Genomic DNA, 20,677 nt, shown 5'->3' with positions numbered 1-20,677 from the left:
TGTCCTGTCTCTGTCTTGGGCAGAATTGTTCTAGAAGGAACTGAGGGCAGTCCATCTGTTGCAGCCCTATATATCCTCAGTACAGGGCATGAGAATAACTGGGGCACATATGCAGACTGAATGAACACTGCTGCCAAAAATCTCTGATCAAAGGTACATGCACATCTCAAGTGGAACACCCATAGACACTATTTCACAATGCTACTGTGCAAAAATACAGTAATCTTGCTTTCAAATTTCCTTGGATAAAAAAAATACACATGGTAGGCTTACTCCGAGAGTTCAGCAGTTTCTTCATCATGAATTCTTTTTCTCTCAGATAATTCATCTGCCAGATATTTCACCACTAATTCTTCCAGTAGTACTGTGACACTGTATTTCCTAATTGCCAAATACTAAAATAAAATAAATTATATATTTACCATAAACCATTTCTTATACAACATTAACACAAAATTCAGAACTACTTTTAATTAAAAAGTACTATAAACAGATATGGGACTATAAAATCTGTCCTAACAAAACAGTATTAAAGAGACAATAAACTTAAGACATTCCCGCAGTCTTAGTTGTAACCTCTAAAATTATTGTAACGGAAAGAGAACGAATTCTCTACTTTTTTCAGTTTATTTGGTGCATTTGACAAGACGTGTGTCTAATCAGTGTCAATATTTCCTCTGCCTAGTCAGTTTCCCCAGCCTTTCCACAGCCACAAGAGAGGAAAAAATACAAAGAAAAATGTGATAGAAAAATTACAAGAGTAGGCAGGAGAACTCTGATTGACAAGGTATCGAAGTTGGTAATGTTTTAATTCTGTAGCATGAGTCAATCATGTGTTCATGTTTCAGTGGCCACATAAAGTACCATCAATACGTAATTGATTGGGTTTTTGGATTCAGGACGCATCCAAGCTTTCAGTGGACTCAAGTCATCTGGGTTTTGTGTGATGGTGTATGAAGTTCCTTCTACTACAGTTTAATAGGTCTTCTGAATATTTACCTCTTTTAAGCTCTCTTTACACAGGGGACACTGCGGGGCATGGTCTAAACAGCGTTCTAAACAATTCTTGCAGAAGGTATGTCCACAAGGGGTTGTCACTGGCTCAAAAAATAACCTGAAATGTTTTTTAAAACAAGTCAGTCAACAATTGATACAGTGATTCTAACATTTTAAATAAATGTTAAAGAAGTCTAGCTATACTATAAGAAAATAGACAAGTTAAATGAAAATTAGAAATACAAGATTTGTGCTAGAACTTTTTTTGAATGTGTATTTTCCATTTTCTCAACACTGCACAACCTAATGTATTCTGCGCTTCATAGTTAATTTGATCACATTTCTAGGTTCAAATATTTAATGTCTAAAAGTATATTAATATAAATAAGTTACACAAACACAGACAGTGCTTCCTTAAAGCATTAACTTAATGTGATATGACAATGGTCATGATAAACCGTATACTTTAACCAACATCATCTGCACACATAACAACTACTTCTGATTTTTAATACTTTAGAACATATGGTGTATATTTATACGACATACCAGAAAGATTTGCAGTTCTTAAGAAGCCTATCAAATAATCTACTAAAAGAGGAGGTGAGATTTTCAAAGAAAATACATGTGTAAATCCCCTATACTGCTTTGAGAATCTCAACCAATACCTTAACCCAAAGGCTAAATTTAGGTGCAAGTGTTAAATAGTATTTGTCAATTTATCCACCAAAACAAAATGACTTCTAGATAAAAAAAGTGTAGTCTAGTTTTAAGACATTTTCTCTTTCTTGTGTTGTTGACATTTAAGAATAGAATACCATTTTTAACTCAACTATCAGTTTGTGTCACACCTATAAAATTAAATACAAATATTCTGTCCTTACCAATACTCATCTACCAAGGGTACGTCGACACAGCAATGACAGCCATGGGTTAATGGGACTCGAATCAGCTGACTGGTGTCTACATTGCATTTTAACCCTAATTTAAGGATTTTCTGACCCACGGTCGAACCTAGGGCTCTGGGATTCACACTGCAGTGCACAGACAAATCAGAGTAACCCTATCCCAGAGGGCCTAGCCTCCTTTGGTGGCTGTCTCAGTAGAAATGACTGCAGTTTGGGAAAAATTTATACTGAACTACCATCTAATCTGAAAATTGGGCTCTCCGCCTATAGGCTGTGTCACATTGGTAGGAAAATGCCCATGTGCACATGTTCTGAAGATAATTAGGACATCAGTCTCCAGGACTGCCAAAGTATTAAAAATGAAATTTTGCAATTCTTAATTTTTAAAATGGAATGCTCAATGAAGGTGTTTTTGTTCAGTTTTTTATTTTTCTGTTTTGAAGTTTGATATAAAATGTAGGTATCAGAGGAAAAACACACCCACAGACACACCCACCCCAGCCCAGCTGCTGCCAGTGAAGTGAATCCCTAGGGCTTGATGTGTAGTGTGCTCCAGCACACCCCAGGGATCTGTTATCCATGCACCCACCACACCCCGGGCAGGAGGGGGCTCCCACTCAATACCCTCATAGTGCATGTTGCCCTGACCCCTCTACACACACAACCCCAAGGAGGGCAGGAGAGCCAGGAGCAAGGAACAGAGAGCCAAGTAGGACCAAGTGTTTACATATATGCTGCTACACATATGTAGCTCCTGGCTTAGCACAGCCAGGGGAGGGATGATCCATGGGAGGGATGACTCCCACCGATCAGCTGTGCTCCCTGCCCTGGACAAGGTCTTCACAACAGCGAGGAGGAGCTGAAGCCACTGCCGCAGGAGGCTTCGTGGAGGTTTTGGGGCTGGCTCCCACCTCACCGTCCTGACAGCACACACTGCCTGAACACTCCTGCACATGAAGCTCCAGAAAGGGGAGATTTGGAGGCGAGGAAGAGGGCAGAGAGCAGGGCAGGGATAAAGCGACTACACTGCAGGGAGGGGGAGCACCTGGGCTGTTGGGGAGTTGGGTCGGGGGTGGGGATCATCCTTCCCTAGCCATGTTGAGCCAGGAGCTCTGCAGCTCCCTTTCCCTGCAGGGCAGCTGCTTAGACCCTGCTCTGCTCTCTGGCCCTTGCTCCTGGGCCCCTCTGGGGCTGTGTGTGCGCAAGGGAAGGCAGTGTATACCAAAATCTGGCTCTGCTATTGTGACCAGGAAGCAGCTCTTTTTGCAAAAAGCTTCTTCTGACCACTCTCCATAAAAAACCGTATAGGCTCTCTGACAATGTGCTTGCAAACTAGTGTTCTGCAGACAATGGGTTAACACTGACCTGAGCTGCTGCCCTCTGTGAAGGGAGGTGTGGCAACAGAGTGCAACAGATTGCACCACAGACTGTCAGCATAGAGAGGACAAAGGAAGTTTTCCCCAAGGAACTCTTGGGAGCATCTGGAAGACTTCTGGGATTGAGTCAAGCCAGGGACACGTGCACACAAGAAAGCAACAGGGCTCAGACCCTAGGTCCCAGCTTAACATGGGCTCAGACTCTTTAGCAATGCAGAGTCCTGGGACCCTAGGTTCGACCTCTAGTTTAGTACAATTGTTGTGTGGATGCAAAGAGGGTTAGATTTGAGCCTAGGCTTGCACTGCTGTGTAGACATAGCCACTAGTCTGCAACTCTAATATGGGTAACAGCAAAGGCCCAAGAAGTCTAGGTACTCCTTATGTCTATGCTGCAACCTAAGCCCAGGATTCGAACTCAGGCTCAAGTCTAATCCCCCTCCTATTATCTACATGAACATCACACTAACCCAGGGCTCAGACCAAGGGTCCCAGGACCCCACAGAGGTGGAGGATCCAAGACAGAGTCAAACTGGGACCCAGGGTTCAAGCCCTATTGCTCTGCAATATAGACACAGCTCCACTGGATTTGTCCTCCGGAAAACCACCAGAAGTATTCCACATTCCCACGGACCAACTTTCTTTGTCCTCTGGAGAATCCAGTTTGATGGAGAGTCGTCATCTACCATGACCTCATGCCCATTGTAGGCCATTGAACCTCACCCACCCACCATTCTCAAATAAAACAGACAATAAGGCAAGTCATAACCTCTTTACCTCAGTTTATACATAAAAGGTATCTGCCCACATCTATAATGCAGATATCATATGGAAGATACTATACAAATAGTAAATATTACCTCATACACAGAGAGCACTCAAAATCTGCCACATCGATTAAGTGCTGTGGAACTGTTCCACAAACCAGTGAAAATGCAGTATCCCTTTTTGTAGTTTCTAAGAGAAACAAGAGAAGATACTGTTTGAAGACAAAACAAATCAAAATAAGTATGTTTAATCTTGACATTAAGTGGCTATTTACCTCCTTGTTTTTTATGTTTGTTTCTTCCATCTTCACACATGATTGCATCCTGTTCTGAAAGGGAAAGCTTCCTTTTTAAGAGAGCACTTTTTTCCTGGCCAGAAAGCAAAGGTTCAGAAGAAACCCTTTTTAATCCATCTCCTTTAGCAAGCTTTTCTGTGGAGTTAAGAGCATGGGCAGATTGTACACGATTTAGGCTTCGTCTGAAAGACTCCACTGTTATCTCGGACACGTCTAAATTCTACAGAAATAAAATGAACAAAGTTAATAGTACTTATTCTCATTTTCAAATTGAGGCTAATCATTTATGACAGCTGAACATGAATAAGTTGAAGCCAAATTCAGATAAACTTCTCCACTGCACGGCCAGACTCAATGATTAACTTATGGAATTTGGCAGGTCAAGAAAGCACCTGCTGAAATAAAAAAAAGGGATTAAAAACCACAGTTTCCTTCAAAGGGGAAAATAATTTGGGAAAAGAAATTTAGAATTATTGTTATCTGGAAAATAAATCTATAACAATACCCTTTTTATTTTGGAGCTATTAGCGTTAAACCTTAAATAATGAAAAAGTTCACTAGATTGTGTCTTATGAACTGTCAAAAAATTAAGATACTTTCTAGCTGATTCATGAAATCCAACAGAAAAGTCTACAACTAGCAGAAAGAAAGGTGTAGCAGCATATTATGTCTGGAGCTTAATATGAAGCTTAATAAAAGTTTGATAAATAGCTTAAGTTCTGATGCCCTGAGTTTGTCTATTAACTAAGGGACAAAAATATATATAATACTACATGGTTTTCCTTACTTACCTGCTCTGGACAAAGCTGTAGATTACAGCCAGACTCCTCCATTTCAGAACCAAGTGTAAAAGGCTTATTTCGAATATGAGGTGAAGTCCAAGTAGATTCCTTCAGACTCTCTCTCACATTTTCTGGTGACAGCAAATCATACAATGTCTATAAGATAAACATCTTAACATTAAGATTAGGGGGAAAAAAGATTCAGCTATAACTTTAGTTAATATAACTACATAACCACCATGAAGAAGCTTACTTTATATCAAAATTTCTTGTTTTAAATATACCCTTCATCTTATTCTCTACCTTATAATCAGCTGTAGCACAAGTTCAGTTCAGTAGTTCTTCTCCTAATTAAAGGTTTATATCCTTATCTTTATACACAAGTTAAGCTCTTAAATTCCCCCCCTTACAGGAAGTGATGATAATCTTCTCCCAACTCTTATTTAGGTGAGGTGTAACTAAACAAGATGCAGTTCTGTAAAAATGTTAATCTGTATTGTGCAAACTTGATAGTGCAGATATTTGTTTCCATAGAATGAAAAGATTCAAGTGTTTGATTTCTTACTCAAATTTGTTTGACATCTACTGGAAAGTGTGAAAATCTGATGCCTGTTTTACTTGAAAACTGTACCAACTATAATTGTAACTGGGTTAAGTATATATACTCTCCCCTAACCCAACTTAAAAAAAAAAAAATAAAAAAAGATTTTTCTGGAATACATGGGCACATGAACTCTTATTGCATCCAAGTACATTAGGACCCTCTACTCTACACAGAAAATTAGACGTGTGAAAATAAAGTCATCCAAATTTTTAGCTGAACGTCTTCTTACAAATACAGTCATGATGAGCATAAATACATTGAAGACTGAGATTCTAGGGTAAAGTGGGCCACCTAAGAGAAAGAGCAGCAAAGTTTATAAATACCACGTTACCTTTTCCACTTCTAGCTTTGCTGGAACAAAATCCTCATCAAGGGATAAGCACTGTAGGAACAGTTGTAAGGCATCACCTACAAACCCAGCATCATGCAGCACCTTTGCTTTCCTGAAGTAAATCTAAAGATATAGAAGTAACATTTGATATTTTCATACTTTCATTAAAGAGACTATATATTAATATTCGGACACACTATGGCATTGCATGTTTTTTCCATCTCACATGGAGGTGAGAATTAGAGATGTTGTGATAGGGAAGAAAATATGCCTCTTCTGCAGATCTTAGAAGGTCCACAGAAAGGAGGAACATACCACGTTCTCTAGTCTCTGTCCTCCACACAGCTACAGTAGAACCCCAGAGTTACGACTCGGGAATAGAGATTGTTCGTAACTCTGAAATGTTCATAACTCTGAACAAAACGTTATGGTGGTTCTTTCAAAAGTTTACAACTTAACATCGATTTAACACACCTTTTAAACTTTACTATGCAGAAGAAAAATGCTGCTTTCAACCATCTTAATTTAAATGAAACAAGCAGAGTTCCCTTATCCTGTGAAATCTTTTTTTTTTTTTTTTTTTTTTTTTTTAAGTATTTACATTTAACACAGTACTGTACTTGCTTTTTTTCCTTCTCTGATGCTGTCTGATTGCATACTTCTGGTTCCAAATGCGGTATGTGGTTGATTGATCAGTTCATAACTCTGAGGTTCTACTGTATTTCAAGGTCTGCAGGAGCAGCATTCCCCTATTCAGGAGGTCCACAGGAAGGGGAGACTGGGTAAGATGGCAGTTTTGTAGAGTACACTCTCCTACTTACTTTTGAGGACTGCAGAAAAAGGTAAAATCCCTATACTAAGACTTGAAAAATGCGTTGCCATGTGCCGCTTCCCACCCCACAAGCTTTTGAGTGGAAAAATTCTCTGATCTGGATATGATGGCAAAATAGGACAAACATAGGGATGGATTTTAAGTGATAAGTTTAATAAAGTTACAGCTTAACACAGAGGAGGGGTGCTACCTGCCCTGTCACCTATATTCGTACATACCAGGCATTTTAAATGGGTCCAGTGTGGGAGCTACAGTGATTTTACTATACAACCCATAACTTGGAGTAGACTCTCCACAGCCTACCCCTAGAACTCAGCTCTTCTGAGTCCTATCACCCTAATCCTACCCACAAGGGGGACAGAAGATATTAAGGGGGCGGACGTTGCCCCATGAAGATCTCCCCTTATATCATAAACACAAGGCCCATTAGTAAAATCCCAGGTCATTCAATTCTGGGAACCATTCCTTTCAACCCCAGTGGAAACTGACTGCCAAGTTGCGACAAATTAATATCATTACCAAGTACTTTCGCTATTTACTCAATCCACACCTATTTAACTGCACTACCCAGGCCTTGGCCAATTTGGCTTCTATAGGAAGAAAAATTCCTTCTTGATGCCAAAACAGGCAGCTGGTCAGACTTGCAGCATCTGCAAAATAGCATCAAAGCTACCAGTTCAGGATAGGGAGTAACTGGAACAGAGCAAAAAGAGGCTCCACATGGCCTGGGCTAGACTTTAAAATTAATGAATGGTCCCTCACTCTCCCTTATCAGCTACCTTTTCCATTGACAAAGTCTTCCCAGTGATGACAATTCTCCCACTGCCAAAGCCCTCTGTTCTAACCTAGAGAAAAAGCTAGATACTTACTATTTTTTAAAAATTGAAAACTCATGTCTCCAGCAATCATGAAGTATGCAGTATTACGTTTATTTGAGCTCATGCTCCAAACACAAAAGTTAAAAACATTTGACATTTGACTTTAATCAACTAATTTTGTTCGTGAGCACTAGATAGCTAGATCTCAGAAGTCAATAAACTAGATTTTTTCCCCTTTCAGATTTTTTTTGCTATGGAAAGATGAAGAAACAGGACTTTCTGAATCCTGATGTACACATTTAGTGTGTCAATTCAGAAACACCTTGTCAATCCACTATAATTTTTTCTAACTAACAATATTGAGGCCAATGACTTTTTATAATAATTTAGGTAAGTGGGCCAAAACCAAGTTGATAAAAAGGAAATTCAGTGCAGCTTTACCTATGGAGCAACTGCCATAATTCCAAAATAATTGGCTGTGATAGTTTCCCTATGTCAAGGTTCCTTTCCCACTCTGAACGCTAGGGTACAGATGTGGGGACCTGCATGAAAAACCTCCTAAGATTCTCTTTACCAGCTTAGGTCAAAACTTCCCGAAGGTACAAAATATTCCACCCTTTGTCCTTGGATTGGCCGCTACCACCACCAAACAAATACTGGTTACTGGGGAAGAGCTGTTTGGACACGTCTTTCCCCCCAAAATACTTCCCAAAACCTTGCACCCCACTTTCTGGACAAGGTTTGGTAAAAAGCCTCACCAATTTGCCTAGGTGACTACAGACCCAAACCCTTGGATCTGAGAACAATGAAAAAGCATTCAGTTTTCTTACAAGAATACTTTTAATAGAAATAGAAGTAAATAGAAATCACCTCTGTAAAATCAGGATGGTAGATACCTTACAGGGTAATTAGATTCAAAACACAGAGAATCCCTCTAGGCAAAACCTTAAGTTACAAAAAAGATATACAGACAGAAATAGTTATTCTATTCAGCACAATTCTTTTCTCAGCCATTTAAAGAAATCATAATCTAATACATACCTAGCTAGATTACTTACTAAAAGTTCTAAGACTCCATTCCTGGTCTATCCCCGGCAGAAACTGCATATAGACAGACTGAGACCCTTTGTTTCTCTCCCTCCTCCCAGCTTTTGAAAGTATCTTGTCTCCTCATTGGTCATTTTGGTCAGGTGCCAGTGAGGTTACCTTTAGCTTCTTAACCCTTTACAGGTGAGAGGAGCTTTCCCCTGGCCAGGAGGGATTTCAAAGGGGTTTACCCTTCCCTTTATATTTATGACACCCTACAATGGCTGTTCAATGAAAGCAGATTTCCTCCTAAGGAAATCTCTGCCTCTACTCATCTGAGGCAGATTTGTTTTAAGAGGAAAACAAGAATCCTTCCCTTCTCCATGTCCACCTTTTTAGGAATGGAGGCTAAAAAGGTCTTCAGACTTTGTTGGAGGAAGCTATAGAGCAAGCTCAATTTTTGAGAAGATAGCTCACTGGTTTGAGCATTGGCCTGCTAAACCAAGGGTTGGGAGTTCAATCCTTGAAGGGGCCATTTAGGGCTCTGGGGCAAAAATTGGGGATTGGGCCTGCTTTGAGCAGGGGATTGGACTAGATGATCTCCTGAGGTCCCCTCCACCCCTGATAGTCTATGATTCTAAGCTTTGTTCACAAGAAGCTGAGTTTCTCTCCAGATATATGGAGAAGTGAATGTACATTCTGAACCAGTTTTGCCGCAAGGAGAACTTAGTATTTCTGTAAATTAAGTTTTATTGATGGGGTAAGAGCTTGGGGGAAATGTAGTTTTATTTATCTAACAATGAAAATAAGTCTCTCTTTACTTCAAAATTAGGAATGAAGAGACATGTGTTCTAAGACTGATATAAAAATCTGAAGTTTTTAGTCCTGGCTGACAACAGTATGCATCTCCCCTTACAGGACTACTCCAAGTATTATTTAACGTTTAAATGCTTTAATGAGAAAAAATGTTATGCAAGTGCTTATACTTTCACATTAAGTGCAGAACTCTAAAGTGAGACATTTGCAGATATAATTCAATTTTCATTCAAATCTCCACACTAAGTTACCTACTGCATATACAGACAGCACATTTTCCCAGAAAGATCCTGCCTTTAAGTGATTACAGCTACCTGCACCACATCCGGAGTCATCCACAATTCCCAAGCAATGAATTTAAGCTGAGTTAAATTTGTAAATATTTACATTTTCAAGTGTTTTCCCTTAAGTGAACAATAATCTCTTAAAAAAAAAAAAAAAGGAAAGCCTGGAAATTCTTAACTAAGGTAACATTTAAAATTAGATAGCATGAAAATACGTATTGGAGAATCAAAAATCTTTCACCCTACGTAATTATCACACCTCGCATGTGAGCTGAAGGCATTGCTGGTCTTTCATGAAGTTTTTGATAACTTTAAGACAAGAAATATCTTAATTTTTTTAATTCACAAGACAAATTCAATTGCACCAATAGCTGTTCAACATTTTCCCCCTACAGGAACTGAAAGACATACTGAAGAAACACCAACATAAAAAAAAATATCATACTTCCATCTGAAAAAAACCAAGAACAAAAAATGCTGCTTTTGTTACAGCCACCAAAGAATACAGAAAAGCACTTTGTTTTTAGTTTGTTTACGTTGTGCATTTGATTCCATTTTGTGTAGTCAATTTCATTATTTCTTTTGTATAGTCATTTTTCCTCTTTTTGCAAGTCTTTTATATAGGGAGAGAGAAAAAACATTTAAAAAACAGGATACTGTGCCTATAAGGCCACAAAAACTGCCAGGGGGCCTCAGGGGCAAGGGTAACACTAGATATTACAGGTTTCAGAGTAACAGCCGTGTTAGTCTGTATTCGCAAAAAGAAAAGGAGTACTTGTGGCACCTTAGAGACTAACCAATTTATTTGAGCATAAGCTTTCGTGAGCTACAGCTCACTTCATCGGATGCATACTGTCGAAAGTTTAGAAGATATTATACACACACAAAGCATGAAAAAAAACACCTCCTCCCACCCCACTCTCCTGCTGGTAATAGCTTATCTAAAGTGATCACTCTCCTTACAATGCTGATATGTATGATGAATGTATGATAATTAAGGTGGGCCATTTCCAGCACAAATTTTCTTTGTTAGGCCTGTCCTGTAGTAGGTGACTTCTGGGAACTTTCTTCTGGCTCTATCAATCTGTTTCTTCACTTCCGCAGGTGGGTATTGTAGTTGTAAGAATGCTTGATAGAGATCTTGTAGGTCTGTCTCTGTCTGAGGGGTTGGAGCAAATGTCACGGCTAACCTGGTGGCTGAACTTTATGACTTTGTCTTTACCCATAACTATTTTACATTTGGGGACAATGTATACCTTCAGATCAGCGGCACTGCTATGGGTACCTGCATGGCCCCACAGTATGCCAACATTTTTATGGCTGATTTAGAACAATGCTTCCTCAGCTGTCATCCCCTAACGCCCCTACTCTACTTGCGCTATATTGATGACATCTTCATCATCTGGACCCATGGAAAAGAAACCCTTGAGGAATTCCACCATGATTTCAACAATTTCCATCCCACCATCAACCTCAGCCTGGTCCAGTCCACACAAGAGATCCACTTCCTGGACACTACAGTGCTAATTAACGATGGTCACATAAACACCACCCTATACTGGAAACCTACTGACCGCTATTCCTACCTACATGCCTCCAGCTTTCACCCTGACCACACCACACGATCCATCGTCTACAGCCAAGTTCTGCGACACAATCGCATTTGCTCCAACCCCTCAGACAGAGACAGACACCTACAAGATCTCTATCAAGCATTCTTACAACTACAATACCCACCTGCGGAAGTGAAGAAACAGACTGATAGAGCCAGAAGAGTTCCCAGAAGTCACCTACTACAGGACAGGCCTAACAAAGAAAATAACAGAACGCCACTAGCAGTCACCTTCAGCTCCCAACTAAAACCCCTCCAACGCATTATTAAGGATCTACAACCTATCCTGAAGGATGACCCAACACTCTCACAAATCTTGGGAGACAGGCCAGTCCTTGCTTACAGACAGCCCCCCAACCTGAAGTAAATACTCACCAGCAACCACATACCACACAACAGAACCACTAACCCAGGAACCTATCCTTGCAACAAAGCCCGTTGTCAACTGTGCCCACATATCTATTCAGGGGACACCATCATAGGGCCTAATAACATCAGCCACACTATCAGAGGCTCATTCACCTGCACATCCACCAATGTGATATATGCCATCATGTGCCAGCAATGCCACTCTGCCATGTACATTGGTCAAACTGGACAGTCTCTACGTAAAAGAGTAAAATGGACACAAATCAGATGTCAAGAATTATAACATTCATAAACCAGTCGGAGAACACTTCAGTCTCTCTGGTCACGCGATTACAGACATGAAAGTCACTATTTTACAACAAAAAAACTTCAAATCCAGACTCCAGCGAGAAACTGCTGAATTAGAATTCATTTGCAAATTGGATACAATTAACTTAGGCTTGAATAGAGACTGGGAGTGGCTTAGTCATTATGCAAGGTAGCCTATTTCCCCTTGTTTTTTCCTACCCCCCCCCCCCGACGTTCTTGTTAAACCCTGGATTTGTGCTGGAAATGGCCCACCTTGATTATCATACACATTGTAAGGAGAGTGGTCACTTTAGATAAGCTATTACCAGCAGGAGAGTGGGGTGGGAGGAGGTATTTTTTTCATGCTTTGTGTGTATATAATAAGATCTTCTACACTTTCCACAGTATGCATCCGATGAACTGAGCTGTAGCTCACAAAAGCTTATGCTCAAATAAATTGGTTAGTCTCTAAGGTGCCACAAGTACTCCTTTTCTTTTTACTAGAAACTACAGTAGTTTATGGACATGATTAGATTTCCAGTTAACGGTGTCCCTCTTTTTAGCTCCACCATGGAGATTTTTTGCAAGGCTTCACCATTCTCAATCAAACTGCTCTGTCAGCAATCCAAGCAAAGCTAACAAACCATAAGGACCCCGTCCTTTCCAAAATTCTTCCAACCCATGTATTGCCTTGCCCACCCCTTTCTCTTTCACCCCACCACAGTCACGTAAATATGCCAAGACCAAATTTTAAACAAATCCAGACTTACAAAAAGCTGTTTTAGAATCAAAACTGCAACAACAAAATCATGAGCAAGATGTTTCAGAAGTGAAAACCACCTCAACTTCTGACTGTCTTGCCTCCCAAATGCCTCATCCAAGTTTTTTTTTTTTTTTTTTTAGAAAGACAGCATAAAGCAGAAGTCTGACATTTCAGGCAGCTTAGTTAGGTTTTGCCAGACTACAGGGCATGTCAAAACCGAGCCTGTAACAGCAAGTTAGTTTCAAACTTATAAAATAGTGTTGTCTATTTATATTTAGCAATAACAAAATGGTAATAGAATTTCTCTGGTTTGAAAGCAAACATCTTTAGTCTTGTCCGGGAGTTCCCAAACATTTTACTAAGATGACTCATCAACTGCATTTTGTCTTTTCATGACCCACCATTACATATAGCACTCACAGTGCAGGCACCATAACCCTAATCCCAGAGGTAAGGGGGAACTGGAGACCAAGCCTGCCACATACTCATCTCGAAACAGTAGCAGCAGCTCCTGTCCATGACAGAAGAGTAGCTGGGCCAAACCTGACTGAGTGATACTGCAACCTGGTGCATGGGTTTGCAGAACCCCTAAGGTTTGGCCTGGCCATTCCTGTAATGGACAGAGGGGTGGTCAGAGTAATCCTAAGTGGCACTGAGGTCCCAACAACCATGCACCAGGTCACAACGCCCAGCCCTGAGGGATGGAAGCCACCACAGTGGGGTCAGAGAGAGAGATAGGCTTGCTCTCCAACACCCTCCTGCCCCACAAGCTCCTCTCAAGGCCTCAAGAAATTTAGGTTTGCCTAAGCCAGGGCTCAGTGATGAGTTAAATAGCGCGGGATGTGGCAACCCACCTAGAACCTTCCTGTGACTCACTGGTGGACTGGAACTAATCCTCCCCCCGGTCTATTTAACATAAAAGAACAAAAAAATATCCATAATTTTTTAATATTCGCTTAGCATCAAGGTACTTCACTGACAAAAAAAGATGGATAAGAGGTTCCCTCCACCCTGAAGAGTTTAAAATCAAAATTGATAAAAATGTAAACAAGGATGCAGAAAAGCAATATTTTGCACATCTCATCGACTCACAGATTTAAGGGTGGGTTTTTTGTTTTTTTTTAAATCAACTATTTAGACAACATTGATTTGAAAGTTTAAATAAGTAAGAGTAACCAGGTCAGCCAACTTATTTTGATGCCATTTGAACATAATTTAGCATTAATTATATTGTGGACAAATTCAGATTTTAAAAAAAACCACACAGATTGTAAACCAACTTACCTCTGGCCAATTTGACATTTTAGAGATGATAAAATTTAGTTCTTCTATGGCTGTTTTAAACTCTTGGAGGCCAGCATATGATTCAGCTCTGTAAACTCTTAACATCAAGTCACTGGGATCTGAAAACAAGACATTTTTAGTTAAATACATATACACGTTTTGACTTAATTAAAAAAGATACACATACCTATAAGATGACAAAACCCACAAGCATACGAGATTTTTTTTTAAAAAAATGCAATGCTTCCCTAAATTGAACGTACTTAAAAACAATGTTTGCATCAAATGATTTGCAAAATATTTGGTACCTCCCTTAAATCTTAAGGATAGCAAATTCTAATGTACTTACACAATCTTAGATTAAAAAAAGTAGATAAAACTACTTATTAGTTACAAAAATAAACAAAAAGGTAACATTTGAAACCTACTTAAGATGCCCAAACAAATAAATTTTCTAATATACTTAACGTGGACAGTCTAAGTATCTGCAAGTTAGTTTTGCATTCACATGTACATTACATTTTGTTTAGACTTTTTTTTAATTTCTCACCTCTGCACTGAGAAAAGTAAAATCATTTTAATTCAAAGCACTTACGCCTCTTAGAAGGAGTCTAATTTACTTTCACCTTTTCTGCTGTAACAAGTAAGTTAACATTTCACTCTGCCTAGGCCAGGAAGTTAGACTGATCAATTTTACTGTAATTCTCAAGCACTACTATGTGTCAGGATTCAAAGCGTTATAGAGAAACAGTCTCAAGGAATAGGAGACTATAAAAAAAACACAATCATTGGTAGGGGCTTGGCAACAGGTATAGTACCTGAAATTACTTAACTTTTTGTTTTTTATTGACTAGATTCTGAATCGACAATGTCCCTTAAATAAAAATATATTTTGAATTTTAAATGTCAGAACATTTCTATTAATATTATGGTTTTGCCAGTCCTCTTGTTTGCCTGACTTTTTAAAGAAGATGATAAACTGAAGCCTAACCCGAATCAATAGTGTTCTTTTAACACACTGTACACACCAATTCCCTTTCCAAAAAAGGATAGGATAGTTGTTTTGAGTGGAGTTGTACAAAATGATGGGCCAAGATTTAAAGGGTCTTAATCAGCCCTTTAAGGCCTCTACTTGGCAAAATATGTACATTAGCTTTACACATGCGAGTAATCCAGTTTACTTTAGTGGACCTTCTCCCATTGTAAAGTTACTTGTGTGCAAAAGTGTTTTCAAAATCAGGGCCTAAATTTGCATGTGCAATTTTGTAAGCATAATCTAAATGCTACGTTACATTATATGCAGTGCTGCTGTAGCAGTGTTGGGCCCCAGATATTAGAGAGACAAGGTGGGTGATGTATGTATTTTATTGGTCCAATTTCTATTGGTGAGAGCGACATGCTTTCAGGCTTATGCAGAGATCTTCAGATTTGGGAAACATACCCAAAGTGTCACAGCTAAATACAAAGTGGCTAAATACAAAGAGGAACAGATTGTTTAGCATAAGTAGTTACATATTTCAAGGGACCATTTGAGCTGAAGTGACCCATTAACATGTTATCAGCCACTAACTACCCAATATGCATATAGCAGGCATAAATCCTATTTGCAAATGGGAGTGACTGTACTTGCCAAAACTGCAAGGTGTTTTTAAGTGTTTGTTGCAGCACTGCAATGCTTAAAGAAATACTGTTGGGTCAGTTTTGGCCCCAACTTTAGGTTAAGCCTATGCTTTTATAAAAACTAAAAATATATCCACGCAACATCTAGATTGCAAACAAACCTATTCTATTACAAATTACGGAAGTGAGACTACAACTAGCCAGTTTAACTGTTCAAACAAAGATACCAAAAAAATAAATAAGGCAGCATAAACTGTAAAAAATACATTTGTATGCAAAAACTTTCAGTTTCACCAAATTAAAGTGTTATTCAGGAGGAAATCAAATAAGTGTTTATTTTCATAATTTATTATGGTATTTCAGATATGCTAAAAGAAAGATACGAAATTCAAATCATACTATTTATGATTACAGTATAAATTTACTAAATGGTGGAGCTGCACCTATATCAGTTATATGGGAGGTAGGAGGTACATGCTAACCTAAAAGACTCAAGATGCCTTCATTCTGATTTTAACCTGACAGCATCCCTTTAATGACTTCTACTTAACTTCATTTCAACTTAATCGGCATAAGAACTACGCATCCCCACATTTGTGAAGAGTTAGGGGGCAAACTTCCATGTTTATAATTAATTCACGTTCCCAAATAATAGGAGAAAGTTATTAAAAGCAGTTGTCTGAATAAAGGTTTGTTCTTTTACAACTCATCTTCTCTTTTAACCTGATTAAAGCGGAGTTTATGGCATTAAGTTCAATTTCAGGGCAACAGATTTATGTCAATCAGATTTTGGACTGTATATCTGGGTAAAGTAGAACTAAGATGGGCTGACAAAGAGAAAAGCTTCTTTAAAACACATCTGAACCAAGGGAATTATTTTTAAAAAGAGTAAGCTAATATTGTTTCCCTCTCTCTCAAACTCTGAGCCTTTTGTGAGAATTCCTCTGTGTTACAGGAGGAAAAGAAAAACTTGTCAAGCCAATAGCTCAGAATATATACTAACAGAATCATGTATCTGCCTTAGTTACATTACAGCAAATGTTTTGTAAGAACACACTCACAGATCAATGAATTTAAAGGTCCCTAAGTATGTATGACATCTATTATAGATTTATACAGTTCTCTTATACACCTCTGAAACATTAGAACTACCACACTGAGTAACAACTTTATTGTACACTTAGTCAGTACTTGGAATGCTGAGTTTTTAGGGCTACACAACAGGAAAAGACAAACAATGTACGGAGGATCGTGGACTGAGTAAATCTCTAAATCTGCAATCTAATATTTGCATGAATAATCTGCATAAGAAAACTATGGATAAATATTAAGATTGAAAGCTATATTTTTAGGTTTTACCTGCCATTTGTTAAACCCAAACCTAAATGTAAACTTGGTACAACAATGTAATGAAAAAACTCTGCATTCATACACACCTCAAGTATTATGACAGTCAGAACCATTAGCAAGGCGCACGGGGGGGGGGGGGGAGAAGGGGGGAGGGAGGAGAAGAGATCCCTTGGATTCTTAATGTCTAACCAGAAAAATCTATTTCCTCCTTCTTCTTCCTCCTCAAAATTCCTAAACTATAAAGTGGTGTGTGTCTTCCATATAAATGTTTATAATCACAGAGACCCATTTACAAACCAAAAGCCATTTAGATTTTACTTCATTTGTTTGATTCCCTTCTGTGTGTGTGCCACAATGCTAAATCCTAGATCATTAAAATAAAATACTTAATTCTTAAGAAGTTCCTAGTTTAAAAATAAATCACTCAACACTTCACACTTCTTTGGCTCCATTGACACAAGATGCTACAACTGTGCTAAAAAATAATTCAGGACACTGTTACAATCAAAATAGTTCACAGTCACACATATTGTGCTACCAAGAGATGACTGAAATATTCTGTAACACTCCTGTTTAAGATTTGATTTTGACAACAGTTTATGAAATTGCATCTAACATTTCTCCCTAGTATGTATCAGAAAAGAGACTTGTGTCAAATGAATCTGTTTAGCTTGATATCTGAACTTCTCCCCCCCTGCAGCTGGCAATTCCATAAATGCAGCGCCCAAGTATTAAAGTCAAGTGTTAAAAAGGTATCATTTCTAAATGTACCAGACTAAGTTTCTGAACAAACTCAGTGAAAATAAGACACCAGCACTTAACCAAATTCAGTCTTCCAAACTGGAACTAAGGCATCATAATTGAGAACCTGGCATTGTTTCTGTCTAGGTGTTTATATCTTTCTCATCACTATGGTGTCAAAATGCTTGGGTGAACTACACTAACCTCACTGATACAGTGACCACGTATGAGTCTGTACAGAACCAAGAATGCTGCCAGTGCTCAATAAATAATAACCCAAGCACACCCTTTCACCTCCCCCCTTGACCTCTCTAGCAACAGTATTATAAAACTCCTACCACACCCATCTGTGATGTCACTAGCATTACATAACCTGTCCCCCTCCATGCCCCCTCTGCTTATGCAACTAGGCCTGGCCTGCTGGGAATTGTCTCAGTGACACACTTGAGAGGCTGGGAAAACAGATCTCTCTTTGGAAACAAGGCAAATACAACAGGCATGGTTCTAGGAGACCGCATCACCGTCCAACAAGGTCTATCTCGGAGACACGGCAAAAGCTGTCCTGGGAAAAGGTTTGCAGTAGAGAGGCAGCGTGCCCTACCCCACAAATACCCCTCACGTGTATCTGCTCACCAGCCAGCCCTCATGCAGCCCCACAATACGGTCTGTCGCAGCTCATTCCCGTAGTAAGTTAGTGACATTAGGAAAGTCAACTCTTGGAGCTCTAGCAAACTTCAGACTTATTTCAAATGGCTGCCTATCCCTGCCAGCTTCCCTTCATGATTTCGGAAGCTTATTTCATTCCCGGCTTCGACTCGCACCGACTGAGCGCTGAGGGGAGGAGAGGGGCACAGTGGAGATGAAGGGACCGGAGATTGACGAGAACACTCCGCTCCCTGCGGCACACCCGGGGAGCCAAGTCTCTGCCCCTCGCGCCAACGGTCACTAAACCGAAGCAGGTTCCCTCCCCGTCGGGTGCAGACTGGGGGCCCGTCCCAGGGCCCAGCGCGCAAGCCGAGCTCGGCCTCCCCCGCTGCCCATTACCTGCTCGCAAGGCCTGGCTGGCGGCGCTCAGACTCTCTCGGAAGCGCCCCTGGCTCAGCAGCTCCCTCAGCCGGTTGCCGGTCCTCGCCCTCTCACACTCGGCTGGGAACCACTTCTCCGCCAACTGGCTGAGGATGACGCTGGTCCGGAGCTGGGCGGCGGGGCCGCCCCCGGCCAGCGGCAGCAGCAGGTCCCGGCACAGGCGGCAGCGGGAGCGCAGCTCCCCCCGGAGGCAGCGGCGGCAGTAACTGTGCCCGCACCGAGCGGTCACCGGCTCGCCCAAGAAGCCCCGGCAGCCGCAGCAGGTCAGGGGCCCCGCGACGGCGCCGCCTCCCTCCTCCCGGGCCCCCTGGTCCCGGCTCCAGTCCAGCCCCTGTCGGAGGCGGTAGTTCAGCACCAGACAGTCCACAAGGGTCTCGAGACGGCGGGGTCCCGCAGGCGGCCCGAGGCGCAGTGCCGCCGAGTAAGTCTCCAGCGCTTCCTTCAGGTGGTTCCCCAGGGCCAGCAGCTCCCCGCGCCGCAGCAGCCGCTCCTGCTCCCCTTCGGGCTCCCTGCGGGGCCAGCCGCTGCCCCCTGGCTCCGGGGACCCCTCCGAGCTCACACCCACCGACGACGACGCCATCCTGCTGCGAGCTCCCACCCGGATCCCAGAGGGGGGTGTGGCGCTCCTCGCGGCGCGGCGCGGCTGTAGCCTGGCTCGGCTGTGCGCACGGCTCTGAGGCACTCGCGACGGGGGGAGTAGACACTTAAGCGGGTGACGGGCGCAGCACGCGCGCGCTCTACAGCAGAAGCTTCGTAGCGCGGTCGTTAGGCCATAACCCCCTTTCAAACATCGCCGCAGACCCGCCGCTGGCTTACATAAAAAGCTGCGTCAGCTGACCACAGCAGGCTCTCCCCATAGGCTGAGAGGCACGGCGTGGGGGAGGGGGCGGAGGAGATTACAAAACACAGCTCGACGCTCCCCGCGTGCCATAGCTCAGCGAGGAGAGGGCGGGGCTTAGAGGCGCGGGGGAGCCGTGGGAGGAGCCCGACGGGGTGGTGGGCAGGGCCTAGGGGAATGGGTGGAGACTCGATGCTTGTGAGGCGTTGGCAGTCAGGGAGCTCGTTCAGGTCAGCATGGCTGGAGCGGCAAGGAGGGGAGCTGGCCCGGACCCAGAGCGCCAGAGGCTCCAGCAGACAGGCAAGCAGAGAAGAAACAGCCCAGTGATGTTAAAAATGCTGGAGCCTCTGTGCTCTACAGCGCCCCCCGTTATGAAGGAACCTGCCCCCCCCGCAGCCAAACACACACGTGCACTTTTTTCAAATAGCTTTTCAACAGTGCCTGTGTCTGACTCGGGCTTTCATGAGATCAAGACGCTTCTTTGAGCCTGCGCTGAGTGATCAGCAGGTACCAAACTGCCCCTGGGCGGTGCTCAGTGGGTCACTGTAACCTACAGCATTTCAGCTGGGGTTGAAGGCTACTTATTATTTATGTTACTGTAAAACCTAGGAGCCCCTCTCATGAACCAGAATCCTGCTCTGCTAGGCCCTATCCTGTTAGGAGCTGGGTGAAATTAGGGGGTGAGTTAAAACCCCAGTGAGACTGAAGGGTCACACTTCTCAATGAACATAACTCTAAGCATAAGCCCCCACCTCAGATGAAAGGTGGGTGCAGGAGATTTTGGTGGAGTAGCTCTTTGGGTAGGTGGTGGGGAGAACAGGGGGGAAGGGAGGACAGGTAAGAACAGAGAGAGAAGCAGGAAAGCCAAGCAATAGGCTATGATCCTAGAAAAA

The 20,677-nt window shown here is 41.6% G+C and overlaps 1 protein-coding gene across 3 annotated transcripts in view; it reads right to left on the bottom strand.

Moving 5' to 3' along the window:
• The window catches only part of LONRF1 (LON peptidase N-terminal domain and ring finger 1), a 35,746-nt gene extending 15,979 nt beyond the window's left edge, over positions 1 to 19,767 (bottom strand). For 2 of the 3 annotated variants that reach the window (XM_077815592.1, XM_077815590.1), the window contains exons 1-8: positions 18,905 to 19,766; positions 14,150 to 14,268; positions 6,058 to 6,180; positions 5,132 to 5,278; positions 4,320 to 4,560; positions 4,138 to 4,234; positions 1,000 to 1,114; positions 274 to 395 (exon numbers count right to left, since the gene is read on the bottom strand). In XM_077815592.1, the coding sequence (XP_077671718.1) occupies positions 274 to 395; positions 1,000 to 1,114; positions 4,138 to 4,234; positions 4,320 to 4,560; positions 5,132 to 5,278; positions 6,058 to 6,180; positions 14,150 to 14,268; positions 18,905 to 19,526 (1,586 nt within the window). In that variant the 5' untranslated portion in view covers positions 19,527 to 19,766. Of the gene's footprint in view, positions 1 to 273; positions 396 to 999; positions 1,115 to 4,137; positions 4,235 to 4,319; positions 4,561 to 5,131; positions 5,279 to 6,057; positions 6,181 to 14,149; positions 14,269 to 18,904 lie in introns of all 3 variants that reach the window. The other variant, XM_077815591.1, reaches the window with a different exon arrangement.
• Between the last annotated feature and the right edge of the window lie 910 nt (positions 19,768 to 20,677).

The sequence above is a fragment of the Eretmochelys imbricata genome, chromosome 4, assembly GCF_965152235.1.
Source record: "Eretmochelys imbricata isolate rEreImb1 chromosome 4, rEreImb1.hap1, whole genome shotgun sequence".
Classification (NCBI taxonomy): domain Eukaryota; kingdom Metazoa; phylum Chordata; order Testudines; family Cheloniidae; genus Eretmochelys; species Eretmochelys imbricata.
Note: the sequence above shows the minus strand (reverse complement) of the source record. Positions and strands in the feature narration are given on the sequence as shown.